General features: G+C 57.2%; 1 protein-coding gene across 4 annotated transcripts in view; it reads left to right on the top strand.

Annotated features, from left to right (window-relative positions):
- The first annotated feature begins 18,923 nt into the window (after window positions 1-18,923).
- ROR2 (receptor tyrosine kinase like orphan receptor 2) overlaps window positions 18,924-27,803 on the top strand; it is a 151,599-nt gene continuing 142,719 nt past the window's right edge. For all 4 annotated transcript variants that reach the window (XR_006820884.1, XM_046023921.1, XM_046023920.1 and 1 more), the window contains exon 1: window positions 18,924-19,248. Coding sequence is in view for 3 of the 4 variants with exons in the window: in XM_046023921.1 (XP_045879877.1) it covers window positions 19,161-19,248 (88 nt within the window). In the remaining variant the exon portion in view is untranslated. The remainder of the gene's footprint in view (window positions 19,249-27,803) is intronic.

The raw sequence follows: 27,803 nt of genomic DNA, 5'->3' as shown, positions 1-27,803 counted from the left end.
AGAAATCCACTTGGTCGATGTACTTACAGGTTGTAGGAAATGCCTGGACATAAAGCCTGTACGTTAGCGACTCCCAGCCCCAAGTCGCAACACCTGCTCTCTTGCTTGCCCCTAGGGAGCGTCCCCTCCGGTCCCCTCAGTGGTCCATGGGCCAGTTATGGCCAAAGTGGAAATTATCGATAAAGACCCATGGGAGGGACTGTGACCAATGCCACCCTGTTCCCCTCCTCCTTCCACTGACGGCTCCTGAGTCAGGTGCAGACAGAGGCCGGCAGCCAAGTGTGAATCTGACACCCACTGCCCCGGTGCGGGGGAGCAGGGACACAGAAGGATCTCGGATCCCAGAGGGCGTCGTGGGCCCACTGAGCCCATGCTGACCGCAGCTACCCTCAGACTTCTCGTTCTGCAAGAAAATTAAGCCCTTGGTTATTGAAGTCATTTTTAGCCCAAAGGTGCCCTGGTCTTTTGAGTGACGTCTCTGAAGTGAGAGGTCATGGAGCAGCACCGTGGCCGTCTGAGGGACGTGCACAGCCCGGCTGAGATAGTGCATCGAGGAAGGGGCTGTCGGAAACGCTGTCGGGGTGCACGGTCCCATTCCCAGGTTGTAGCACATTTTGTTTTTTCTGCTCTGACCTTCCAGGTTTTTCTGACCCATTATCAAATAGGGTATAGTTTTCATGCCATTTGCTGTGGGCTACACCATCCTACGCTTCCAAGAAATAAGGATTTTCTCCTCTGTGACATCATGGCATGGTCGTATTTAGTAATTCCCAAATACGATCTGATGCCAGTCCGTACCCAGATTCCCCATCGTCCACCCCAATGTCTCCCATACTTGCTCTTTTAGAACCACAACCCAAGCGTTGCATTGTGTTTTTATTCCTGTCCCCTTATTTCTGTGTGACATTGTCCCGTTGGAGAAGCCAGGCCAATTGTCATGAAAAGAGTCTCACTTTGCAGATTTTCTCAGATCGTTTCCTACTGGTGTCACTCTGTGGCACCCTGTCCCCATATTTCCTGTAACTGGAGTTGTGTCCGAAGGTCTGATGGGATTTGAGTTAAAATATTTGGGGTGAGGACACAGGAGGAGATCCCCATGGTGATTTCTCCTGGTTTCTTCTCATCGCACGAAGCCATGGCCGCCTCCCACACTGAGGCAAGCTTCCCGGCCTTTAGTCTTGTGTCTCCTTTTCCCGCCCCAAGCCGCCTGCCATCCCTGTCCTGGTCTACCATGGCTCCTCACATTCCCATGCCCCCGTGCCTCCGCTGGTAGGGCGCCCTGTCCAGAGGTCATCTCTCTCCTGCAGGCAGAGTCTCCAGTAGCAGGGACAGTCGACGTGGCCCTTGTGTGTGGGTGGGAACTGGGACTCGCTTCTGACCAGTAGAACGCAGCGCCGGTGAAGGGAGGCCTGCTCCGCTCCCAAGGACCAACCTGCGAGCCGCAGCAGCCTCGGTTCCGAAGGCTCTCGTCCCGCCGGTCGCTCACTGCCGCCACCGCAGGCTTGGTTACCTCCACTACACCGGGACCATCGATGTCCTCACCACCAGCAGAACCGAACGTTCTCTGCCTCCCGAGGCACCGTGTTGCGCACCGCGCCTGCTCGCCCAACACTGGCTCCTGACGGGCGGTGAGCATCGTGTCCGCAGCTTCCGGGTGTGACCGGCTCCCATCCTGGCTTCCCAGGCGCGGGAGCTGCATCCGTACCCGGTGCAGACAGAGCTGAGATGTTTGGAACCAGGAGAGATGCATAATAGTTAGCTCTGCAAAAGAAAACTCTTATTTGGAATTTCCTTTCATTTCTTTCCTGCTTGGAAAAACAACACAACTGGAGTGAGCTAGTGGTAGTGCTTTCCAGATGTTCTCTGGATAAGAAAGAAAACATTCCAGGGGCGCCTGGGTGGCTCAGCGGTTTAGGCCTCTGCCTTCGGCTCAGGTCATGATCTCAGGGTCCTGGGATCGAGCCCCGCATCGGGCTCTCTGCTCAGTGGGGAGCCGGTTTCTCCCTCTCTCTGCCTGCCTCTCTGCCTACTGTGACCTCTCTCTGTCAAATAAATAAATAAAATATTAAAAAGAAAAAAAATTCCAGATGTTCTCTGGATAAGAAAGAAAACATTCCAGATGTTCTCTGGATAGAAAGAAAGAAAACAAGTACAAACAAGAATCTTTTCTTATTTTTCCTGAGAAGATTCAGATGAAAGTTCGGTCGTTTACCAAGTGACCTTTGCCCAGACTCACGTTTCCCTCCCAAGCTCTGGATGGCAAGTGCAGGAAGGACTTGAAAGCGCCGTGAGCCGGTCAGGGCGTCCCCCGCTTGAAGACTGAGCCCCGAGCCTGGTATTTCTCCGTTCACAAAACCCCCTGACATGAGAGGAGACTTACTTTCCAATAACAGATCATGGACTTGATAAAAAATAGCAAAAGGCTTATTGGAGAATCGAAACATTGTCCCTAATCACAAAAAAGCAGCAGCTGACACAGGCCGGTGTGGTTGGAGTCACCATCCACAGTGGCATCTGGGGGCACAGCTGGTTGAGCGTCTGGCTTTGTCTTAGGTCGAGATCCCAGGGTCGTGGAATCCAGTCCCACATCAGGACCAGGACGTCTCCCTCTACCCCTCCCCCTGCTCCTGCACTCTCTCTCTCTGCCTCTCGAATAAATAAATCTTTAAAAAGAAAGGAGCCACTGTCCTTAGAGCCCAGGGCATACCGCATCGATAAGACCAGAATGGGCAGCTGTGGAAAAGGAGGATTCAAAGAAACGTTGCTTGATTTTCAAAACTTTTGTGTGCCTAAGTTATGTAAATGAGTGTTTAGTATAACGGGAAATTGCATGTGAAGTTTCAAATTATTGATTTAACATAGGCAAAGGGAATTATTTGTGGTCTGTAAGGTAAAACCTAGGATTGCACAAATTAGAGAAAACTTAAGAAAACTATCTAAAAATATATAAAGAACACAAACATCTATTGGATTCTCTGAAGAATAAAATAAAGTCAATATGCAAATTGGAAACAATGAAAAAAATGTCAGAATCTTTCCTAGAAAGGATTTAAACGCAAGTTGTGAGATCTAAAGAACGCACCAAGTGTCAAGCAGAAATGTTTCAAAGATGCTCATGTAGGGACAAGTGGGAGGAGCTGCTAATACCAAGGATAAAGAGGAAGCCCCCCCAACTTTCAAAGCGGGAGAACGGTCTGTTTCGTAAACAGTAAGAAGTAGACCGTGGGCTCTATCCGATGCTACCGCTGACGAGGAAAAGGAAACAGTGCTTTCCTTCTCAGGGGAAATTATTTTGGACTCTTGTACCACCCAAAATACCAACAAAGGTTGAAGGAAAATAAAGACAAAGTTTGGTTTTTGACTGCAAGTAACAGGAGCCCCAGAGAGAGGGTCCGTGTCACATGGGCCAGTGACACATCGAGACCCCCAGCCCTGTCTGTCCATCTCTCCACCGCGCTGTCGTTAGCACCGGCGTCCTTCTAAGACTTGCTCCCAGGACGGTGGCGAGTTTCCTCATTTACGTGCATCAGAAGAGAAAGGGGGTGACCTCCGGCAACAGGGTGCCAGTCCTTCTCTTCAGTCTCGTCGAACCGACGCCGTTTCTTTGTGCCCTGCACAGCGTGACAGGGGCTGATTGTCTTCGATTGATCCACTGGTTGGGAATGGGGTTGCTTACCCCGAGTCATACGCTCTAAGCGGAAGCAGGAAACACCCCGACAAAACAGGTTTCCTTGGAGAGAAAAGGGAGCGTGGAGACTGCATTGCCAAATGACACTGTCCAGCACACGCTCCCTCACAGCCCCTCTGAAAAAACTACTTGAGGACATACTCAAAACCACTGGAAAAGCAGTCGGGAAAAGGATGACACACAGCACGCAGGACGGCGTCGAGGCGCGTCTGATGCTATGGCTATCACGGCGACGTCAGCTGCCACCAAGGACTCCCAAAGACATAGAAGCATGCACGGTTGGTTTTAAGTCAAAGCCAACCTGGAACTGCAACTTCCAATTATTTCGGTGAAATCGAGGAGAAAGAGGTAAAAAGAGGAGTGAAGGTAGTTCCAAGGCGAAGGCAACAAAAACACAGTGAGCTTGTCTTGAAAGGTAAGAGTACACATAAGTATGTTTATTCTCAAAATTATGAGGAGTGTGTCTTTGCCGAAGCTGTTGTGAAATTATGAATATGGAAAAATCACAGGTTCCTCCCCACTAGCGATCAGGGAGAAGCAGGGCGAAGCCACAGGGAACCATTTCTGCCCCCGCCATTTCGGCCAGCGATTATTTTGATAACCCAGTGTTGGTGAAGGCCAATGGAAATAGGCTCTCGTAGAAGCACAAACGTACAGACTGTTTGGGAGGCGGTTTGAGATCCTCAAACATTCCAACACGCGGACACGTTAACTGGCCATCCGCCTTCTGTGGAAATACTTGCCCATTCACACGGATAAATATTGACCATGAGCCGTGCAGTACGACTTAAAATAGCAAACAGTGGAAGGGACCTGTCTGCCCTCAGAGGAACAACCCAGTGCAACGCTGAATTTCCATACCACGGATCTTTCTGTAACCCTCTGAGGCACAGTTTTGTTAGTTTCTTTGGGTTTGGGGTTTTTTTTTGTAAAGGGCCAAATAGTAAATATTTTAGACTCAGGGTGCCATGCTTACAAAATCTCTTTTGCAAAGTCTCAACTCCGACAGTAGAATGCGGAAGTCGTCTTAGGCAGTACTGAATTTAAAGAGCATGGCCGCGTTTCAATAAAACTTTATTTAAAAAAAAAACAAAAAACAGCAGTCCAGGAGTGCCTGGCTGAAGACCATGGTGCAACCCTTGATCTCGAGGTCACGAGTTCCAGCCCCACGTTGGGTGGAGAGATTACTAAAAAAAAGAAAAAGAAAAGAAAAGGAGAAAGGCAGCAACAGCAGACTGGATTTTGCCACTTGTCTGCCTTTTGTGTTAAGGGTTTCATTTGATCTTCATGTAGTGATATGAAAATTTCTCCATGATGCATTAGTTTAAAAAGATTAAGCTGGAGGGACGCCCAGGTGGCTCAGTGGGTTAAAGCCTCTGCCTTCGGCTCAGGTCATGATCTCAGGGTCCTGGGATCGAGCCCCACATCGGGCTCTCTGCTCAGCGGGAGGCCTGCATCCTCCCCCTCTCTCTCTGCCTGTCTCTCTGCCTGCTTGTGATCTCTGTCAAATAAATAAATAAAATCTTAAAAAAAATAAAGCTGGAAAGCAATGTATTATGCAATGCAATTTTGAAAAATTATGTGTGCAATTACACGCACATTAAGTCGACTCTCATTACTCACGATTGTCCCGTTCTATAAAGTCACCGTGAATGATGAACTGTGAAATACTGGACCAACGCTCCTAAGTGAAATAGCTTTAGGTTCCTGCGAGCATCTGGTCGCAGCCATTCAATATAGAATCTTGTTTTATGTGTGTTTCCGTTTAGAGGCGCCTTATTTAACACATTGTTGACTCACAAGTGTTGCACGCACAGCCAGCAGGACCGCCCCTCACGGCCGCAGGAAGCTTGTCCAACACACGTGTTTTCTCCACGGGACCCGTCATAGCCTTCCCGGGCTTAGGAGCTCAAGACAACATGTCAGCACCGTGTCTGGGGGGATTTTCCGCAGAGAAATCACCAGCAAATGCCCCAGAATGAGAAAAACATGGCAGGAAGCTGACCACGTAGAGGACGTTTGCGTCCAGTACGAGCCGGGACAGGAAGGCAGACCTGTTTGACCGCAGCTGTACCGACGTCCAGAGCACTGTCAGGGTCCCAGGTATGGATGTTGGGGTCACAGGTAAATTGTAGCTTGTAGAAAGATCGGCACACACAGACTCCAGGAGTAGCGAGGACAATGTGTACGTGTGTGTTTGCACATGCAGAGGGAAAAGCTGGAGACAACACTACACATAGGGGTCACTTCTGGGAAGGAAAGGGGCGTGGGACACAAGGGGGCAGGGGGCCGCCTTCGTGTCTTCCGGCCGCGCTCTGCATTGATTCCATTTCTCCTGGGCCCGTGGACTTCCGAGGAACTCAGAACCTCTTAAAGTTTTTTAAAAATCGTTGAGAACATAGAGAACTTGCTGGTCAATATACTTAAAAACGAGCTTAGAATTAATTTCAACATTTCAGCGAGTACCCATGCCTGTCCGCTGATGGGTGGACGGGCAGAGTGCGGTCTGTCCACTGAAGGGAAAGGAGACGAGAAATGGCGCTGATGCGTGTCCCTCGCAGACATTCTGCTAAGTGAAAGATACTGGTTGTAGATGACCACGTGCTGTAGGATCTCACTCATTTGAGATTCCAGAATAGGCGAGTCCCCATAGGCAGAAAGGAGATTAGCGGTTGCCTAGGGCTGGGAGTTTGGGGGGGAAATCGGTCTGGGAGAGTTTCTTTTAGGGGCGACCAATGTTTTAAAATTCCATTGTGAGGGTGTACAGTCAAAATTCTGTGGCATACTAACAGACACTGAGTTGTGTACTTTATTTTTTAGTTTGCTTTATTTTTTTTTTTTTTTAAAGATTTTATTTTATTTATTCGACAGAGATCACAAGTAGGCAGAGAGGAAGGCGCAGAGAGAGGGGGAAGCAGGCTCTCCGCCGAGCAGAGAGCCCGATGCGGGGCTCGATCCCAGGACCCCGGGATCATGACCTGAGCCGAAGGCAGAGGCTTAACCCACTGAGCCACCCAGGCGCCCCAAGATTTTATTTAGGGGCGCCTGGGTGGCTCAGCGGTTAAGCCTCTGCCTTTGTCTCAGGTCATGATCTCAGGGTCCTGGGATCGAGTCCCGCATCAGGCTCTCTGCTCAGCAGGGAGCCTGCTTCCTCTCTCTCTGCCTGCCTCTGCCTCTGCCTGCTTGTGATCTCTCTCTGTCAAATAAATAAAATCTTTAAAAAATGTATTTATTTGAGAGAGAGAGAGAGAGAGAGAGAGCGCATGAGCTGGGGTGGGCAGGAGGGATAGAGGTGAAGGGAAGCAGGTCCAAGCTCAGCGGGGAGCCCAACGCGGGGCTCCATCCCGGGACTCCAAGGTCATGACCCGAGCCCGAGGTGGATGCTTCACCGGCAGAGCCCCCAGGCATCTCTGAGGCGTACACTTTACCTGAGCAAATTGGGTGGCGTACGGATTGTAGCCTAACAAACTAAACCGATTTTTTTCAGGGAGTTATTTCACTCCAACTTCAACTTAACTTCTTGCCTATTCTCCTCAGAGGCCTCTGTGTTCTTTTTTCCGATTTTATTTTCCTTTTTATTGACATGACGAAGAGGGATGCCGGAAAGTCCCATGCTGGAGAGACAGGTGATGGTTTTGCGTGATGGCAGGTCCTTACTTTTCGCTTCGTGCCCCTTTTCTTGATTACACAGGTTTCCCAAAATGAGCACTTACGAAACACACTGATACTTTATTGTAATGGCGGGAGCCTTCTTTGCTCTCCTTTGACGTTCAAAGATCGCTCAGAAGGTAGATCTGACTTGCCCAGGGCCCTTGTTTTGGATCTAACTCCAGTCTCCAAATAAAAGCCCTTATGTTTTTTTTGAAATGTGTTTCTTTTCTGATTTGTCCATCTGGAAGTAAAGCAGAAAGTTTCTGTGTGCTTCCCACGGTAAGACCTCCGAGGTCCCAGAGCGAGTCAGCACATCGCCGAAGGGAGCAGACGGAAGGTGGGTGCTCGGAGGAGGTTCCCGGCACCGTGAGCGGGTGGTGGTCGGAGGAGGTTCCCGGCACCGTGAGCGGGTGGTGGTCGGAGGAGGTTCCCGGCACCGTGAGCGGGTGGTGGTCGGAGGAGGTTCCCGGCACCGTGAGCGGGTGGCGGTCTTCACGTGGGTTTGAAAGTCTCAGCTCAGTCCAGGCAACGACGCTCCATTATTTACTCAAGAGGGTGGGATCCCCTCTCGGGATCTGCGGGAGAGTGACGACAGTGGCCCCGTGAATCATACGTCCCTCTGTCCGGCGGTGCCTGTGTCTCGTTCCCTCTCCCCTCCGGGTGTGGGGTCTGTTCTCCACCCCAGGAATCTCGGCTGGCCATGCGGTCTGCTCTGATCAGCAGCCGGTCCCTTCCTTAGCAGCAACCGAATGCCAAATCCAGAGCGAAGATGACTGGCAGCTCTTGCTGTCCCCCTGACGGACCCAGAAGACCATGCTGTCTGCTGTCTAACCCGAGTTGGACAGAAAGGAGCTAAGGAGCCCCAGTCTGTAGCTGGGATGTGACTGTGAGGTCATCTGGGACCTGCCTGCCCATGTGCACTAGGAAAAACCAGGAGGGCACCTACCTACCCCGCCACAGAAATATGAATAATGAGCCATTGCTGCTCTAAGCCATTACACCAGTTTTGGAGGCTGTGTTCTACGACAGATAATGGATTAGTATCTGAGGACCTGAAAGGAGTGAATGTTGACCCCTGAGTGAGGACGGAAACCGTAGCCGGCCGGGGCACTGCCGGTCCGAGAGGGAGTGGAGGTGTCCTTCCATACGAGCTTCTGTTTGCTTAAGGAAACCTGAGTTTGTTTCTGTTCTTTCCACAAAATAAGCCCTAAGTAGCACACAGATTGGTCCCAGGAGTGGGGTGAGGAGACCAAGGGTTCAAGACGGCCACAAATGCTTTGCTGCTTCTCCGGAAGAGTGTTCTTTGGCGGTCCTTCACCAGGAGCGCGGCGGGTGTGAGTCTGTGTCAGACGCAGGCGTGGCCTTTAGTGCCGGCAGACATCACCGTAGCCTCGTGCAGCCCCGACGACCGTGGAAGTCAGACTCCCCCAAGGCCCTCGAGCAATGAAAAACCCAAACTGTGAAGACGTCCCAGAGAGGAAGACACCGTATGAAAAGGAAGGGCAAGAAAGGCCACAAGCATGGAGACGTGCCGAGCAGAGGAGGTATCTGGAAGGAAATGCCAAGCCTCGGGCAACCTTGTCGACCCTGCATAGCTCAGAGACTGACTAACCAGTTGAGGTCTTCCAAAATTCCTGACCCACGGTCATAAGCAACATCAAACAGTTGTTCAAAAACCAATAGCTGTTGTTTAAATTGTTTAAAATCAAATGGTTGGAGGCCCCTGGCTGGCTCAGCCTCTAGGGTGTGCCACGCTTGATCTCTGGGTCATGAGTTCGAGCCCCACTTAGAGTTTACTTAAAAAATAAATGGAATTTTTTAAAAAGTCAAATGGTTGTTTGAAGCCACTCAGTTTTGGGGTGGTTTGTTTTGTGGCGACAAGTAAGCGGAGAAAGTAGCAGACGTCAGGAAAAGACGGCAATGAGTGGAAGGCGGGACGGTCTACGGGAACAGTCCCGCGGCTCCTGTGGCGAAACCTGCACTCCTGGGATGAGCTCCATGCAGTCCTGACGTGTTGGTGTTTTTGTATCTATAGGGTCTGACCTGCTGAAGTATTACTTAGAGTATTTTATATCTAGCTCCTAAGAGATACGGGTCTATAGTGTTTTTTCTTGTAATGTCTTCATGATGTTTGAGTGTCCTGGTGGTGCCGGCTTCGTTGAGCTGAGACTATTTCCTCCTCTTCAGTTTTATGGAGGACTTTGTATAGAGTTTTAAACATTTTGTGTAATTCACCAACAACGTCATCTGGCTTTGGCATTTTCTTTGGGAGGAAGGTTTCAACTACAATTTCAATTTCTTTAATCAGTATAGATCATCGGTGTACTTATTTCCTTCAGAGTGAGCTGCGGTGGGTTTGTGCTTCACGTGCTCTGGCGATCTCCGGCGTTGAGCTGCCCGTGCGGCGACGCTCCCCGCCTAGCGCTTCGTCTTCTACTTGGCCCATAGGCCTTTGCTCCCTTTCTCTTTCTCGGCTTCTTTAGCAGTAATTGAATGTTTTTCATGACTCCACGTGATCTCTTTCATTGGCTCATGTTTACAGCTCTTTGTTCTGTCGTGTCAGTGGTTGCTTGCGGGTCTGTAGTATCCGTGTTTAACTCACCACAGTGTCCTTACAGTAACACTGCACTCGGGTGCAGCCTGAGACGCTGCAACGCCACACTTCCAGTTCCCTGCTTGCTTCCGTTTACTCCTTGTTCACTTGTGGTCGGATATTTTACGTCTACGTATGCTTTAAGCTCCACAAATTGTTCTGTCAGATAGTGTGAGCGCCCGGATGGTCTGGTCCAAAGCCCATTCTCTTAATCTGCGTGCTAACAAGAGAATAACGAGACGGGCAGCCGGGTGGTGCAGTCAGTTGAGTGTCTGACTCTTGGTTTCGGTCAGGTCAGGCTCTCAGGACGGTGAGATCGAGCCCTTCGTCGGGCTCTGTGCTCAGCATGGAGTCTGCCCGAGACTCACACTCTCTCCTTCTGCCTCTCCCTCCAGTTGCACATGCTCTCTAAATAAATAAAATCTTTTTAAAAACAACAGACAGACTGGGCACCTGGGTGGCCTCTGGGAAGCCTCTGCCTTCGGCTCAGGTCATGATCTCCGGGTCCTGGGATCGAGTACCGCATCGGGCTCTCTGCTCAGCGGGGAGCCTGCTTCCTCCTCTCTCTCTGTCTCTCTGCCTGCTTGCGATCTCTCTCTGTCGAATGAATAAATAAAATCTTTAAAACAAACAAACAAAAATTCTCTGCTCAGATTAGCCTTGGACAAGCTTCAGGCAGGAAAGGTTACGCTGGGGCACCTGAGGGCTCAGTCAGTTCAGCATCTGCTTTGGCTCGGGTCATGATCCCAGGGTCCTGGGTCGAGCCCTGCATGGGGCTCCCCTGCTCCGTGGGAAGCTGCTTCTCCTCTCCCTCTGCTGCTCTATCTGCTTGTGCTCCTTTGCTCTATCACGTGAATAAATAAAATCTTTTTTTAAAAAGGGAAGTGAAGTTTAAGCTGGACACATGTGAAATGCCCGCCTAAAATGCAGCGCAGTCAGGAAATTCAACTGTACGGAAGTACAGATTCTTCATGGTTTCAGCAACGGATGTTCATTTAAGCCTCAGAAAGTTCTCAAAGAACTGCTGGGACAAAACTGATAGATACTCAGGGTAACGTTACTATGAGCTGTTTTTTTCACACAGAAAGTAAAAATGCCTGATGTAGCACGCGGCCTTGTGCTCTGCCCTGAACCTTCATCGCTTACGCACGCGTCACTTCTGGCTCCCCGGCGGCCTTCTGAGTGGGCTCACGCGTTACTTTATTTACGCTCCCCGTGCAGCCGGCGAGCCCTGTGCAGCAGGGCAGCGCGCACGGCTATATATGGCAGCAGAGCGTGCCGGCGCGAGCTGCGATCCGTCCTGCACGACAGGCGTCCTGCTGCATTACTGTGCTCCGTTAGCCAGATCAGGATTTACCAAAAAAGGTTCAGTTTCCACCCCACGTGATTACTAAATTCCTCTCCCTCCTTACAAAGAAAAACGCTTTGTGTTTCATTATTTCAACAAGCTCTCGATCTTACTGTTTCAACGGGTCCCAGTGAATTTTAGTCGTCACCGTTCACATCACTTTGACGGTTCGGCCTCAGACTCCCAAACACACCTGACGGGAGCAGGGCTGGACCTCGCGGCACGCTCCGCTGGCTGCGCCAGGTCCACCCCCGGGAGAGGGATCATCGCGGCTTCTGGCGTAGTGGGGTGGGGGGCTGCCCTGTGCTCCGGCGAGGGAGCCGTGAGCGCATCCCTGCACTGCCGGGGCCCTGGCTCGGGAGCTGAAGACCACTGGGGTGTAAGTCCGGCTGCTGGGGGCACCGGGTCTCGGGAGGCGGGGGGCGGAGGCCAGGCGAGACCAGGGAGTGGGGACAGACGTCTGTCCCTCCCCTCTCAGGCGGGATGCAGCAAGCTACAGCCCTGCCCGCAGCGTCTTAGGGAGAGAAGAGATCACGTCTGCACTCGAAAGCAAAACCAGGAACGTGCGGGCCAGCTCAGGTGGGTGTCGAATATCGAGTAAATGCTTATTAAAATAAGTAAAATGTGCAGAATTATAAATAGCCATGCGTGCTAAGGAGAAAATACAGAGCAGCGCGGGAGTGGTCGGCTCTGAGGACCGGAATTCGGGGAAGGCACCGCGGAAAGGGGACGTTTGAGGAGAACCTGGAGGAGGCCGTGCTCTCTCCGTCAGAGCGTTCCGGAGGGCAGGGACGCGGCCCGGCTGCCGCCCACTGAGGAAGCCAGTGGGGAGAGAGGGACGGGGAGGGGGTTGTGGGAGCCGAGGGCACCGGGAGAGCAGGTCACGCGGGGTCGGGAAGCCCTGAGACATGTCTGCGTCGTCTGCGGACGAGGGCAGCTGCCGAGGAGGCTGCTGGGAGAGGAAGAAGGGGCGTGAGCCGGCTCCTGAGAGCTTCGCCCCGGCTCCGGCTCCCACGCACGAACTCAGCTTGCAGTTGACGGGTCCGGACCGAGGCAGAGCTCGTCAAAACGGACGTGTTGGCGGCTGCGTCCCGAAGGCAGAGCCAGCGTGTCTTCTGATGGGTCCGACGTGGGAAAAACGAGTCAAGAATGACCTAGAAGTCTGCGGCCCGAGCGATGCTTCCAGAGACGGCAAAGACGGGAAGGAGTAGGCGGGGGAGGGGGTGAGGGGCGAGAGGTCAGCCGTCGCGTTTGGGGCAGTTCAAGTTGGATGAGCCCCTGACAAACTCAAGTGGAAACGTGGAGCGTGTCGTCGGGCCTGTGACGGCGGCGTTTGGGGGAGGGGCCCAGCTGCGGCGCTCAGTCTGTCGGCGTGTGTGTGCCGCGGGCGTGTGTGTGCCGCGGGCGTGTGTGTGCCGCGGGCGTGTGTCTGTCGGGGGCGTGTGTCTGCCGTGCCAGTGCCGACCGAGACCGCCCGCCGCCCCCAGGGAATGAGGCGCCGACGGATGGAAGTGAGGGAGAAGAGAGGAAGCGGAAAAGGAGGTGGAAACAGGGCGGCCAGCGTGGTCAGGAGGAAGCCAGGAGCGCCGGGAAGCCAACTGAGGAAGTTTCCCAAACGTGCAGCTGGAAGGCTGCTGGTAAAGGTGATTAACCCGCAGGACTCACCCTCGAAGTCAGGACCACGGAAACCACGGACGACCCTGTCCCGGGGGCGTTTGTGGAGAGGTCGCAGGGAAATCCGCGACAAGTGGCCTCCAGGCCAGAGGAGACGGAAGAGCCAGGATGTCCGAAAATTCTCTGCCTGTAACGGCAGTGAGAAAAGTGGCGGAACCTCTGCCGGCCGGCTAAGGACACGGGCCCCCGAAGGCCGGCGGCGGTCGAACTGTCTGAGGCCGTGCTGCGAGGCAGGCGGCCAGGTCTCCGTCGGAGCAGAGACGCCGCAGCAGAGCCGGCGGTCCTGGGGCCCCGTCCGTCCCTGTTCTCCTCCCCTGCCCTCGTCGCCAAGTCTCAACGCCCAGGGATGGCCACCAGGGAGGGCCCGTGGAGGTGGAAATTCTCCAGACGCGCCGTCCTCTGACGAGTGTGGGTCCCCGGGAGACCCGCGCGCGAGGCCGTCTTTGCGCGGCCTGACCCGGGGCTGCTTAGGCGAGAAGACAGGTGGGTTGAGCACGTGTCGCGGTCACTGTCCCTCCTCATGAGTGCACAGAGCTGTGGAAAACGACGGCCGACGAGAGAGCTTGGAGGGGAAGTTTGGAGAAGGGGCTGGCCCCTTGGGCATGGGAATGCTCTGAGCTCGCCTCACTGCCCTGCGACTTTCCCAGCTTCCCGTGTCTTCCAGGCGCACCCGCGAGAGCGAGAGCGTGGGGGTCCCCCTCACCAGCGCACGCCGCCCGGCAGTGTCGTGAGCCGCACACGTGGGCCGTGCACACGATCTCCCCAGTCGCATCCTTTATAGCGACCTGGAAGTCGTCAGTGAAGCACTTTCCTGCGCCCTGAGAGCCACTGCAGCGAGTTACCAGCCCCAAGGAGCCACGTGGACCGGGGTGGGGGGTGGTACGCGGGGCACCAGGACTTGGGACACGCGTCTGCCGTGAGGCCGTGTGGCAGGACTGAGCCGTAACCCACGAGGGCCAGCGGTGCCGACCAATGCTGCTCAGTGTCGGAACCGAGCGGCGCGGAGGGACCCGTGGTCGCTCCTTGGACATCTGTCGTAGTGACAGAAAAGACTCCATGGACTTGCCGTCAGGAGAGGACAACATCTCTCAACAGAAACCTCCAGGCAGACGAGAACCTGCGCTCTGGAGGACCCCTCGGGGTGCCCGCCGCCAGCTGGGGGTCGTCCTTGTGTGAGACACTGACCCACCGAGAGGCGTATTTCCCGTCAGGGTCGTTCTGCCGCCCCCCCTTGCTGACACAAGACCGGAAACGCGGAGTAAGAGTTCTCGGTCACCGCCATCGTCCCGCAGCTGCGCCGGCTTCGGAAGCGCAGGGTTCTTGGTGAAGACGGGCGTTTGGCTTCATCAGCTCCACAATCGGAACTTGGGGGAACAAGGAAGCGTGTTTACACCGTACGTAGACATGTGCGGTGGAGATACGATATATTTCACAAAAGCGCTGTGCTTTGGGGCCGGTGTGTAATTTTAGGACAGGCCTGTAGAGAATTCACTCATTCGTGCAAGCGTGAGACGGAGAACCTGCCGGCATCGCTCCAGAGACCCGCTCCACGCCAGGGAAGGGGCAGCGGACTGGAGTGACAGTGCCCTGTGTCTGTCCTGGACCAGACCGGAGCACACCGCGTTCTGCCCCCTCCCTCCGTCCCTCCACACGCGCCGCGACCACACCTCGGGGGCCGGTGGCTCCCACCAGCTCTCACGGCTGGCAGAACAGACCTACATCAAGTGCGTCCACAAGACGCGGGCACGATGACACCCGTGATGTGTGCCTCCAGGTGGGGCTCCAGGCACACGGTCTGCACGCAGCCTTGAGCCGTCGTAGGGGCACGGGGATCAAGGAGGTGTCCCTGAGGGGGGCAGTGAGAGCCACCTGGGCGAAGGAAGACCAGGGACAGCACGCTCTGGGCAGGGAGAGCAGCCGGGACGGGCCCCACGGGGGAGGGAGGTCGTGCTCTTTGGGGTTTTGGAGACATGAAAGACCCCAAGGGCTGGGATGTCAGAGCAGGGGCCGCAGGAAGCTGAATGAGGCTGGGCGCGTGTGGGGGCTGATCCTTACGTAATGTAATGGCGTCAGGCCATTGGGGAGCAACGTGGTTCCACCTGCGTTTAGAAGATCTTTCTGGGGCCTCTGGGTGGCTCGGTCAGTTGAGGGCCTGACTCTTCATCTCAGCTCAGGTCTTGATCACAGGGTCGTGACTTCAAGCCCCTGGACTCCACGCTGGCTGTGGTCCTTACTTAAGGGAGGGAAAAGGGACCTTGGTATGTAGGTGTGGAGAGCCCTTTGGGGCTGGGTGACGGAGGAAGTGGGGAGAGCGGGACAGGGCCTCTTGACTAGGCCAGACGATCCTTTTTTGAGTTAGGGTGATGGCCCTGGGGACAGAGGACACTAGGCAGAAGCCTCGCGGGGGTGAAGCCAACAGGACATGGCAAGGAGGGGTGTGCGGAGAGGAGCCGGGGCGGGGAGCATGGAAGGCGGCCCTGTTGGCTGAGGGAGAGAACTGGGGGAAAAGGTCCGGTTTCAGGCCGGGATCAGGTGGAGCGCAGTGTAGATCAGGGGTAAGTCTGCTACTCTGTCTGAGGTGCCACTGGGACAGCCCAGTGACGAGGCTGGAGAGACGGTGGAAAACTCGGGTCTGCAGGTGAGGGGACGGTTCAGGCCGGAGATAGAAACGCTGGCGTTGGCGGCATCTGTGGCCACTGAACCCGGGCTCAGAAGAGACGGCAGAGGGAAGAGACCACCCCCGAGGCCGAGGGGAGGACGGGGTGAAGCCTAGAGAAGCGGCGGGGCCCGGGTCCTTGGGATCGTGACGCTGAGCAGAAACGTAACTTTCAGGCAGCAGGGATCTGGGATAACGAGCTGTGGAGAGGTGAGCAAGAGAGAAACAAAGATGTCCTTGACCCTGGCCATGCTGTCTGCGGGATTCAGGGAGGGCCTGGCCGGGCCGACAGGGTGAGCACACGGAGCCGTCTTGTTCGTGGGCTTCCGCAGTGCCCAGCTCTCCCGTCAGCGTGGCGTTTGCTACGCCCTGATACTCCGGATCCCTCCTCATTTTTTGGGCCTGATCCAGCATTACTGATGCTCAAAAAGCTTTACTCACAAAAGAAAAAAGTTCATTAAAATGAGAACCTGCTTCTTATGAAAAGACTATTATAAAAACCCCGAAAGACAGACTGTCTGCTAAGAGAACACGTCATCTGGTTCTTTATCTGCCTGAAATGGGCCGCTACTGAGAACGTGTCAAGAACTCGTGAAACTCAAAAGTAGGAAGAGAAATAACCCAGTTAGAAGAGGAGCAGATGACTTAAACAGACGTTCCACACGAGACGGTGTACAGATGGCCAATGGGCTGTTCTCAGACCCCTCCGCCTTCACACCGGCCCGTCACGACACCTGAATGGTTTCCTCCCGACACCGCCATGGCTCCCCGACCATCTCCCAGGGGGCCCTCCACGCCGGTCTCCTTTCCCTCTTGCCTGCGGCCAGTCCTGGGGACAGCGTGGCTGTGTTCCCTCCAGGTGGGGCAGCCATCAGCCTCCTGGGACACACAGCCCACGCAGCCCCCTCCTGCCACGAAGAGGCCCAGGAAAGCAGCAGGCTACTGTGGAAATCGCCGTGTGTGACTTCCAAACCAGGTATGAAAGACACTGACGCTGCCCCCGGCTCTCCTGGTGAGGTTTGTCCGCGGCCCTGTGGGGAGGGCACCCAGGGAGCCCTAGAGAGAGATCCAGTGGGAGGACAGGAGGCGTGCCCTTGAGGGGCAGGAGAGCTCGCTCCCTTGTGAAGACCCCTCTGGCCTCCGCCAGCCCACAGGTGAGGCAGCGCCGGCTAGCTCTGACCCAGACCGAGCTGGGCCTCTCCTGAACTCCCGACACAGAAAGTAGTGGAATACTAAATGTTTACTGGTGTACGCGGTTAGGTTTGGGGGGTGATGTGTCCTGCGACAGTTGTTACGTATGGTCCAAGCTGGAGGGAACAAGCAGCCTTCGTCTGACTTGGGATCGAAGCCACATTCTGCTACTTAGAAAGTACATTGTTCAGGCTGTCCCCATCTGTGAGGGGACTTGCTGCACTTGTTCCCGTAGGTTCTGAACCTGCAGATAGGAAAAGAAGGAGGGAGGGAAAGGGGGAGATAGGTGAGAGCCGGCCAGGGTTATAGTAGGGGGGCTGTGGAGAAAGAAATGCTGAAAGATGATTTTTATCACCCGTTCAGGAATCTTATGTGATATAATCCACATTTCTGACCGCACCCGAGGAACTGCTGGCAAGATATATAGGTTGCCGTTTAAACTCTCAGGTCAGGCTTGGAACCCAGTCGTGTGAAAATTGCACACAGATGAGGGCTGAAGCATGGTTAGGTCATTTCCCCAAAGTTCACACCAAACGTAACACACGTAAGTGTCGGCGCTCTGACCCAAGTTCTGGAACGGCAGGGTCAAGCCTCCAGCAGAAAGCGAAAGGGAGCACGGATCCAGCCGAGGGACCCTCCTCTGCCTTCCCTCTCTGCTTTCCACCGGGTCACCATTCATCCAGGATGGAGGAGTCTGGAGCCACACGCCTCAAGACCAACTCTCGAAAAGCCTTCTTTCCTCTTCAAGCACCCTTGAGGGCCCCCAGGGGAAGAAAAGTGAGGAAAACCCCAACGATAAAGATGTGGCAGCCTCAAGGGCTGTTCAGTTTGGACGACTGTCTCTGCTCAGCGCCCTCCCCCCATAACTATTCTACCACCTTCTCCCTCTCTCCCTGGATTTCCGGAGGCCCCTTGGCCAGTCGCTGGCCCGGCCCTTGCAGCGCACATTAGGAAAGAGAAGAGTGTGGGTTGCTGGCGCAAACAGACTGGCAGAGACGCGGCCTGAATCCCTTCACCAGGGTAATGCGCCCGGGCGGGCCCAGCCATGTTGTCAGCAGACGGCAGCTGGAGAACTTTTATTTCCTGCCCTGTGTGCGGCAGTGGCGGCGCAGCCCGGGGTGGGGGTGGAGGGGGGCCAGCCCAGCCGCCTCCCGGTCTGGCACCCAAGGCCAGGCTCTCCCTAATTCACCCCAACTAGCTGGAAATGGGGCTTGAGCAAAAAACGCCACAGTGCTTGCTAATCACTTAAAAGATAAATCTCACCAAACAGCGGAGACGCTGATGGTTCCAGATCCTTTCTCCAAGAGCAAAAACAAAGAAAATTCCTACGTTACAAACAGGAGGGTCAGGCTTTCCAATTCCAGACCTTGGCATGTGTTAAGCAAAACCAAGAATAAGCAAGAAAATATGCTATTGGAATTGCATTCAAAACGTCTTTTACAAGTGAAGCAAATTACTTCTGCATGTTCTGGGGCTCTGCAGAGAACAAATAGTGTTCTGCCTTTAATGGGTAAAATTACACAATTTGCTTTTAACAGTAAACCAAAAGCCACGGTGGCTTCAGATAGCATCGCGCTCCCTCCGCGCAGCCCTAGCGCCGGCGGTTTCTGGGCATTTCGGAGGGACGTGGGCGTCCCCACCGCGCAGCGTGGCCAGGAGGGCCCGAGAGGGCGCCGGGGGACGTGGCCTGGCTGCTCCCCTGGACGGTCTCGCTCCTGCGCGCCCTTGCTTCCCCCCGCCGCCGGGTTCCGGGACGGAGCAGCGTCGGACGGGGCGCTGTGGGCCCGAGTTACCGACCTGTGACAGCCCCCCCCCACCCCGAACTGGATACCCACGGCCCCGGGCGCCCCTGCGGCGCGGGCAGCCCCGGCAAGGCCCGGCCGGGCCCCCCCCGCCCCGCCCCAAGGCGACCCTCGGCGTCCAGGCGTCCGGAGGGCGCGCGCCGGAGGCCAGTCCCGGGGCGCAGCGGCGGCCCCAGGTCTCAGCGCCCGGCTTCCCGCGCGCCCCGCCCGCCGCAGGCGCGTGTGTCCGGCAGGGGGCGCCGGCGCCGGCCTTGCTGTGCCCGCGGGGCGGGCGGGCCCCGGACCCTGCCTCCTGCGCGCCCGCGGTCCGCCCCCCGCGCTCCTCCCGGCGGCCGGCGGACGCGCAGCCCGCGCCCCGGAGCCTCGCAGCAGCGCGCGCCGCCGCCGAGCCGGGCCGGGACGAAGACCAGCGGTTCTCCGAGAGGCGCCCACTCGCGCGGAGCCCGGGAGGAAGGGCAGCGCGCGCGGCCCCCGCGGTGTTAGCGCCCGGCCCCCCCGCGCCCCGCCGGCCCCCCGCGCCCCGCCGGCCCCGCACCCCGGCCCCCACGGCCCGAGGCATGGCCCCGGGCCCGGCGCTGCCGCGGCTGTGCGCCCCGGCCGTCTGGGTGGCCGCCGCGCTCCTGCTCTGCGCGCCCGGGACCTCAGGTAGGACCCGTCGCCTCGGGGCGGGGGCGGGGGCTCGCGCGCTCGGTCTGCGCCCCCGCGGCTGTGCCCCCGGCCGCTCTCGGGATGGGGGGCGCCGCGCAGGGCCCCTCCCCGCCGGGCCGCCACGATCCCGCGCCCGCCGCCCCGCGCCGCTTCCACCGAGGCGCGCTCTGGGGCCCGCGCAGCGTTTCCAGAGGCCGCCCGGCCGGCGCCAGGGAAGCCCCGGCCGGGGGTCGGCGAGGGTCGTGCGTGTGGAGGCGGCCGGGCCCGCCGATGTGGTTTGAGTTCTCAGGACCTCGAGTGGTCCTTGCCCCCCCAGGTTCCCACAGGGCCCGCGGCCCCGCGCCCCGCTCCGAGCCGGAACCCCCCACCCAGGGCGCGCGGCGCCGCAGTCGGGCGCGGCCCGGGGACGGCTCCCCCCCGCCCCCCGCCGGATCGAAAGGGACTTTGGCTTCCCTTTTGTTGGCCGTCCACCCCCTCCTCCTCTCCCGGGAGGTGGTCCAGTGGCGCTTCCTGCCTGGGGTCGGAGGGTCGCGGGGCGGCCTTTCGGCGGCTGGGGCGGCCCCCCAGGACCTGGGACCAGGCAGGCCGCCGGAGGGTCGGGCCCGGGTTCCTGGGGGCACTTCCTGGAGGGGCACACGTCGCCCCCGGGGGCTCCGCGCGGGCTTGTCTGCGTGGGCGCGGGGCTTGCGGGAACCGCCGAGCGGCGCGGAGGGAGCCAGGGGGACCCGCCTGGGAAGCGGGAGGAGGCGGCGCGCGCCCACGCCGTCCGGACCCCTGAGCACCTCCGGCCGCGCGCGGGGCCGCATTCCGGGCACCCTGCCGGGCTGGGGGGAGGCGCTGCCGAAGGGCCGGGCGCGGAGAGGCTGAGGAGGCTGGTCTCCTGGGCCAGGAATGTTACACGTACGGGGGATTCAGGGTCGCCCGCCTCCCGCATCGTGCCCCCCGGTATTCCTGCAGGCAGGGCCGTCGCGGGAGGGGCTCATTCTTCCCGCGTCTGGCTGCCAGAGGCGCGCTCCCGGGACCCTCTACACAGTCAGGAATGCTGGGCAGCCCATTTGGGGAGTCGTCTGGTTTAAGCCGATGCCCATTACGTCAGACAGTGCGGGCTACTTGATTTGGGAAAGGGGCGCGCCCGTGTGTCGCTGGCCCTGAAAGCTTAAGGCGCCCGGGTCCTGGGTGCGGTGCCAGCTAGCCTATCCGAAGTCAGCCTGGGGAGTCTCGCCGCATCCCTGCGGGGCTCTGCATCCCCCTCCCCGCCGGAATCCCTCTCCCTTTTAGGCGGGGGATCTGTTCGCTGAGGGAGGGGGCGGCAGGGCTCAGGTGGGCGCGGGGTCGCGGTGGCCGCGCGGGACTGGATGGCCCTGCGCCCCTGTGCCCGGCGGACCTGCGGCTGCGACGCCTTCCGTGGCGCGCGCGCAGGGTGGGAGCTGTGCGGCCCGCGGGGCTGGGGGGGGGGGGGCGCTGCGACAGAGGCGACCCCCCCCCCCCTTGCTCAGATCCCTGTTGGCGCAAGCAGGGGAAGGCTGCCCCCGAGTCTGGCGCGGCAGTTCGCACATTGCCGTCTTTTCCGTGGAACTTCAGAAATCTCTGGCGGACAAAGCAAGCCTGGGTCATCCTCCTTAACTCCTGAGCCCCCAGCGCAGGTAACTTTGTTTTCCCAGCGAGACACTCATGTCTGACGGGGCGGGAGTGGGAAGCGTGTTCACCGGCCTCTTCCTTCTGGAATGCTGGGTTAGCGGAGAGTTCACGTTTGTTCATATTCAAAATCCCAATACAACTTTACGAGGACAGATTTGGGTGCTTGGCATCTTTTCTGCTGTGGTGAGAAATCCTTGTAACCTGAGCTTATTTTAGACCCGAAAAAGGTTACTCTGTAAAAACTCGGAAAGGTAGTTGTAGAAGGATTTGATTTGTAAGTCCTTATTCTCCACTTTAATTGATGGCTCTTCCCTAAGGACACAGACTCCTGACGGGCTGTGTGCCTTGCCTACGTGGGACAGGCTGGGACTGGTGTTTTTGGGGCTCTCCCTTTCCCCATTGGACCATGCTGCAGCCTTGACTTCTGGCCCAGATGCTTGCGCTGATGGTCATATTAAATAATGCTCGCAGGCCTCTTGGAAGCAAGCAAACGAAAACACCTTGAGTAAGAAGACTTTGGAAGAAGACAAGTTTTCCTGTGCATAGTAAGACTACATGTTTTTCTTATTACAGCTGCGTGCGGAGCAGAGCGGCACACGTTGGAAATGGTTTAGTGTTTAACAGCGAGAGCACTGTGGCGTGTGCTCAGTGCTGAAGGCCACCCCGAGACCCGGACGCGGCAGCCCCCGCGGACACCTGCAGCGAGTGTCCGCAAAAGCCGCGTGGGTGCGCGGGGCTCTAGGCAGTGAGGCCGAACTTTGACTTACCAAAGCAAGTCACAGTTGGAAACACGACCAGAATTTTGCTTAATGGTTCATGTGCCAAAAATCAACATGAGTTTCAGAACACGCTTCCTGGGGTCGTTTTGGGGACAGGATCTGCGGATGGACGCGAGGCAATGGGAACGACGTTTCTGTTTTTATTGTGAAACCTGTTTCCTATTGTTGGGACCAAGTACGGCCTTGTTTGGTGTTTCTGTGTCCTTCACGGTGAAGTATTTGTTTGCCATGAATAGTCAGTCAGCCTTGGTTTAACCTCAGACATTTAAGCCTGGCAAAGCCTGGGTTTAACACGGCTCTTTCCTCTGGAATCTTTCCCCCAGACCAGTGGGCTGGAGATGTCCTGGGAGAGCAGCTCACCTGACTGAGGGAGGAGGAATCCTCTCAAGGGGATTTCTGAAGGCAGGTTTCCACCCAGAAGGGGCTCTCCTTTACAATGCATTCCCCATGGGGGAGGCCAGGATGTGGAAACTTATTACCATTGTAATGCGGCCTGGGTGTGAAGGGTTTGGCCTTGCTGGTCTGCAGAACCCGGCCAGCCTGGTGAAGCGCAGGGAGTTTGTGTGCTCTGTGAAGCTTCCCTGGGAGAGCTCGAATTATGTAATTCCAAGTCGCAGTCAAGGGAGAGACAGTGGCTGCTTAGTGTCATCCCCCACCCAAGGTTTGTGACCCTCTTCTAAAACGGTCGTTGGTACCACAGGCCTTTTGGTGTTTGTTTGTCCATTCCCTGTGCACTGACCCGTCCCAGCTGCAGCATCCTGGGGCCACCAAGTAGAGCAGGGCGGGGTGGGGAGGCACTGAGTTGGCCCTGCTGGCCCACGGCGGGGGGCACGGGGGCTCCTGGAGGGCTCTGACCCCATCCTGCTGGAGAAGGTTGTCATAAAGATCCTTCTTTGGGGACCCTGTGGTGACTGCCAGGCGACTTCCAGGAACACCGTGCAGGAACGCTTTCAGAGCAGAGGGGGCTTGGCTTTGCAGAGAGAGGAAGCCTTGGGGCGAGGGCTGGGGCTGGCGAGGGCTGGACCTGGCGTGAGCATCAGCAGCTTCGTGGGAGGACGGGGGGTTAAAAGATCAGTGCGGCACTGAGGTGCTGGGGTCCGGCGAGCAGTGAGGGCTTCCTGAGTTGTGAAGCCACAAGAGGAGCTCCGGCCCATGATGATGCCGGCAGCCGGCAGGGCTCGGTACCCGCCTCTGTCCGGTAGGTCCTTTTTGTCGAGGAGCTGGAAGGAAGGGCAGGACGGCTCCGCTCGCATGTGCCGTCGCCGGAGAACATGTGTGGGTGTGTGATCTGGTTGAACTCGTGGACACAGCGTGGCCAAGGAATGTCTGGACAGTGCTGGCGGTTTTCTGAAAGCTTTTCAAAAATGAGGGATTGTGTCCCTGTGGTTTGCACCATTTGGGGGGTTTCTGTTGTGTTGTTGTTGTTTTTAAAGATCTGTCTCAGAAAGAACCCCCACCCCCAAAAACATCAGAAACCCAAGGGAAGGAAGTAATTACAGAAAAATTTGGCCTAATTAGACTAAGTGGCTTGTCCTCTAGAAAGTCTCGAGTTCCGGGGGAAGTGGTGTGTGTGTGTCTTTAATTGTCGCTGGAAGGAGCTCCAGGAGGCTGTCACTTGGAAGATGTTATCTGGGAGAATGTGGCACTTCTTCAGGTCCGGAGGGTGGGGGAGGGTTCGCCCCATCCCCCACGCTCCCAGCCCAGGGATTTCCCCAACCCCTTGCCCCCGCCCTGGGGGGGCTGCTAGTTAACACAGCATGCACGGAAGTGAAAGAAATCTTTGCAGACCTGAGCCCTGGAGGACAGGCGCCACGATAGCTCTTCAGGTTAAAATTAATCAAACTGAAATGCAAGATTCACTGGGGGTCCAGGCACACACAGGACATTCCCGAGCTCGCTGCCACACCCCAGCCCTCAGCGGCTGCTCTCCCCATCCGTCCCTGAGGAGGGCCTGAGGAGAGCAGGTAGATGCTCTGCCTAGAGCTTTCTTTGTTGCTTGTGGGAGTTGGGAAGGCAGAACCCAGGTGGATGGACGCGAACCAACCTGGGGAACCAGAGGGCCCTGCCCCCGGGCGCGCAGCACGTGTGGGAGGAGGGCAAGGCCCAGGACACCTTCCCGCTGACTTGTTAGCACCACCCCCCTCACCTGGGGGTGCATAAGCAGGGTCCCCGGGGAAACCACTATCCCCACCTAACGGACTGAGCCACCCAGGAGTCCCATCTGCTTGTTCTCAAAACACAGATGAGGAAAGGAGAAATCAAAAGTAGTGTGGATTATCTCAGATCTTTTATTTATTTTATTTTTATTTTACTTAATATTTTAAGGTTTTGTTTATTTATTTGACAGGAAGAGGGAGCACAAGCAGGCGGGAAGGGCAGAGGGAGCAGCCGACTCCCCGCTGAGCAGGGATCCAGATGTGGGGCTCCATCCCAGGACCCCGAGGTCATGACCCGAGCTGTCTTCTAAAAACAGACACAACCTGGGGCCCCTGGGTGGCTCGGTCTGTGGAGCGTCCGACTCTGGGTTTGGGCCTGGGTCCTGATCTCCGGGCGGTGACATCAAGCTCTGTGGCAGGCTCCCAGCTCCGCGTCAGGGCTGTTTGGACTCTGTCCTGCTCACTCTGCCCCTGGCACTCTTGGCAGCGCCGGGGAGAGGGGAGGCTCTCTCTGTCTCATGGATAATTAGATTTAAAAAAAAAAAAAGACAAAATGCGTAAACAAATCTTGCATTCCTAGGTTTGTTTTTTGTTGTGACGAGGCGTAATACTTCTTCTTTTTATTATTATTATATTTTTAATTAAAAAAAATTTTTTAAAGATTTTATTTATTTGACAGACAGAGATCACAAGTAGGCAGAGAGGCAGGCAGAGAGAGAGGAGGAAGCAGGACCCTGCTGAGCAGGGAGCCCGATGCGGGGCTCGATCTCAGGACCCTGAGATCATGACCTGAGCCGAAGCGGAGGCTTAACCCACTGAGCCACCCAGGCGCCCCGAGGCCTAATGCTTCTGACGCTGTTTGGCGTGGCCGTGGGTGGGGTCGGGCGAGATGCCCTGCAAGGCTAGTGTTGTAGGCAGGCTTCCTGCGACAAAAGGTCTGAGACACGAATCCGGGATGCAAGGAAGCAGGGCTTGGAGTGGAATTGGAGACGTTGGTGTAACTCATGGTTCCTGTACTCGCGGGCACCCCACGTGCACGCACGCCCACGGATATTCAGATTTTGACGTCGTAACTTGTAAAATACCTGTTTTCCTATAGGTAACAGTTACGGCCTGGCCCCTCACTAGCCGTGAGCATCTCACTGCCCAGATCTTGGTTGCTGGGTCCTGGGCACGCTCAGGGCTGGGAGGAATCTGGAGCAAGGACTGACCATGGGGACGGCGCGGGGAGGAGTCCTAGATGAGCCCAGGGCGTCTGCTCGGGCCAGAAGGGAAGTGATGAGGAGTAGCAGGAACTTAGCGGACATGCAGGTCACCAACTTGCCGGAGCTCTGGGGGTCAGACCGGGGGGCACGTTCAGCACCCAGCCACGGATGGCCGGGGATCTGCCTGGAGCACCAGAGCAGCCGTGGCTCACACCGTCACGAGCCCGTGAGGAACCAATGCCCTTGTTCGTCTCCCTGGGCTGCCGGCCAGAGCCCCACAGACCCGGTGACTTAAATCACAGAACGTACAGGAGCCGCGCGGAAAGTCAGGGTGTCGGCAGTCCGTACCCCACAGGCGTCTCCGGAGAAGCCTCTTGTGTCTTCAGGCTCCTGGAGTCCCGTGTCGTGTGGCATCAGCTTGCTGTCTCGTGCACCCTGTGCGCGGGTGGGTCTCTCCCTCTTCGTGTCAGGACACCCAGCACGGGGCTTAGGCCCACTCTAAATCCGGGACGATTTCTTCTCGGGGTCCTTCCCTTGTTACGTCTGCAAAGACTGCTTCCAGGTGGATATGAACTCGGGAGATGCCATTTAACCCACTACATTCCACCAACGAACAGAAGGGGAGGGGAGGAGAGCCGCCTCCCCGCAGTGAAACGCCAGCCAGTAAACGTGCGGCAGGGGGGAGAGATCACGGCCAACAGTGGTGGTCATGGAAACTGACCTGGCAAGTGCCCTCAGAGAATGCCCGGTCCAATGGGAGGAGGCTGCGCATAGAGGGGTGTCTCCCCGTAGAGCCCTCCTGTGCAAGGGGACAGTTAGGGACAAGACTAGAGGCATAGGACATCACGCCAACGGGCTGGTCGGGGCTCACGCCGCCTGGTGGGCAGGTGGACGTCGTTCTCCTGAGAAGGTGTGTGTCCCTTGGGTGGCGTTCCAACTGGGAATACAAAACGGGACGCCAGCCAGCAAGCCCAGAGCGGGGAGGGGCCCTTGATGAAACAGTTGGCTTTAGTAGGAAACGTCAAGGTCGCGAAGCCGAGACGGCCAGGGAACGGGTCCAGCCTGAAGGAGACCGCAGGAGGGGGGACCCCACGCAGAGGGTGACCTCACACGGGTCCGGGCTACCGCGGAAACGCGCCGGCGTGGGCGTCGGTGGAATGGTTGTGAAACGGGAATGTGGGGTAGATTCTTCAGCAGTGTGGTCAGGGGAAGGTTCCCGAGTGTGAGAGTGGGGGGAGGTCATGGAGGAGAGCGTCCGGCTCTGGGGAAGGTCATGCTGTGTGTCAGGGCTCAGGGCGCAGTGTCCGCTGTTGGCCCCGCGGCTTCAGAGCGAGAGCGCCGCATGTGTGTGCAGACGGGAGGACGGACGCACGGGCGGAACGTGGGGATTTAGTGGGTCTGGTCTGGGGGACGGCCCCGCATCAATGCTGCACCTTTTCTGTAAATGTAAAGGACAGGACGGGGACGCGTGCGCGCGGCTGGGCCGGTGTCTCTGAGAAGAGACCCAAACGGTGTATTTACCGGAAATGGGTCAGGCCTCGCACAGGACTGGGGGGGCGGGACCCCGTGGGCTGGACCAGTTTCTTCGACGAGACTGAAAATGGCCCAGTCGTCATCCGTGTCTGGACCGCCGGGACTTCTAACGTGTTTCTCCTTAGCGTCTTAATTACCGAAGACTTGGGATGTGCACTGGGACCCCCGCTGTGCTTTCCCTGCGGCCTCCAAGGTGACACGTTCTGTTAAAGTGGTTTCGCTTCCAGGCCCGGCCCTGTTTTCCCAGCTCGGTGCAGACTGACCTTGGACTCTTGGCTTTGTTGGTGGCGGGATGCGGGCGAGGTGCGTCCGTTCACTTTGCTTCACCATCAGAGTGGCCTCCGGCCAGACCTGGGGCCCCGCTGGGGCTGGGCCGCTGCGTTCCGGCAGGTGCAGGGGCCGTGGGCATCCTGTGGGGAAGGACCCAGCGCGTCCTGGTGCAGAGGTGTGTGGGGACCCCGGGAAGGCCCACTGATGGGGCTGGTCCTTCATTTGCGGCCCCTGTTGGACAGGCCGCATCAGCCCGAGGCTGCTAAGGCCGGGAAGCCAAGGCGGAGGTGGGCCCTGGGGCCCTTGGGTCCCGTTTTCCCAGCACCCGCACTTCCGGACACTGTTTCCTGCGTCCTGGCGCCAAGGGCCTGACGGCCACCCTAAAATCCAGCCCGCGAGTGTAGGGAGCCCGTTCACAGCCTGTAGGGCGTAGCAGGAGGTTTGTATCCAGAGTACGGGACTCGAGGTGGGTGAGAAGAGGAGCGTCCGGCAGCGTGTACAGCAGGCAGCTTGCCGAAGGCCGGAACCTCAGGGAGCGCATTTGGTCCTGCTTGGCCTGAGCACGGTGCAGGCTACGAGACGATGGCCCCAGGCCCCTCGGCCTGCTCCAGCGTCTGGCTGGGTCAGAGCGGGCAAGGAGGGCCGCGCGGGGGCGACGTGGGGGCCCGGTGCGGGGCCTGGGGTGTCCGTGGCCACTTGGAGGGCAGGTCGTGCCAGGGTCAGCAGGCCAGACGCACACGCTCTGTGGCTTGCTGCAGGAAGTGTGCGTGCTGGGAGGCGTGCTGGTCCCTGCCGCCCCATTTCTAACAGAAACAAGTCGGCAATCGTGACGTGTCCTTTAACGGGACCCGGGTCGCCCGCACCGCGTCCCCACAGTGGCCGAGACGGACACAGGGACCCGCGGGTACCCGCAGCAGGGAGATGCCGCACGCGATTCTGGCGGGGGCGAGCGTCAGGCTGCAGAAGGATTC

Source organism: Meles meles, chromosome 11, assembly GCF_922984935.1.
Source record: "Meles meles chromosome 11, mMelMel3.1 paternal haplotype, whole genome shotgun sequence".
Classification (NCBI taxonomy): Eukaryota; Metazoa; Chordata; class Mammalia; order Carnivora; family Mustelidae; genus Meles; species Meles meles.
This window is presented reverse-complemented; position numbering and strand designations above follow the sequence as displayed.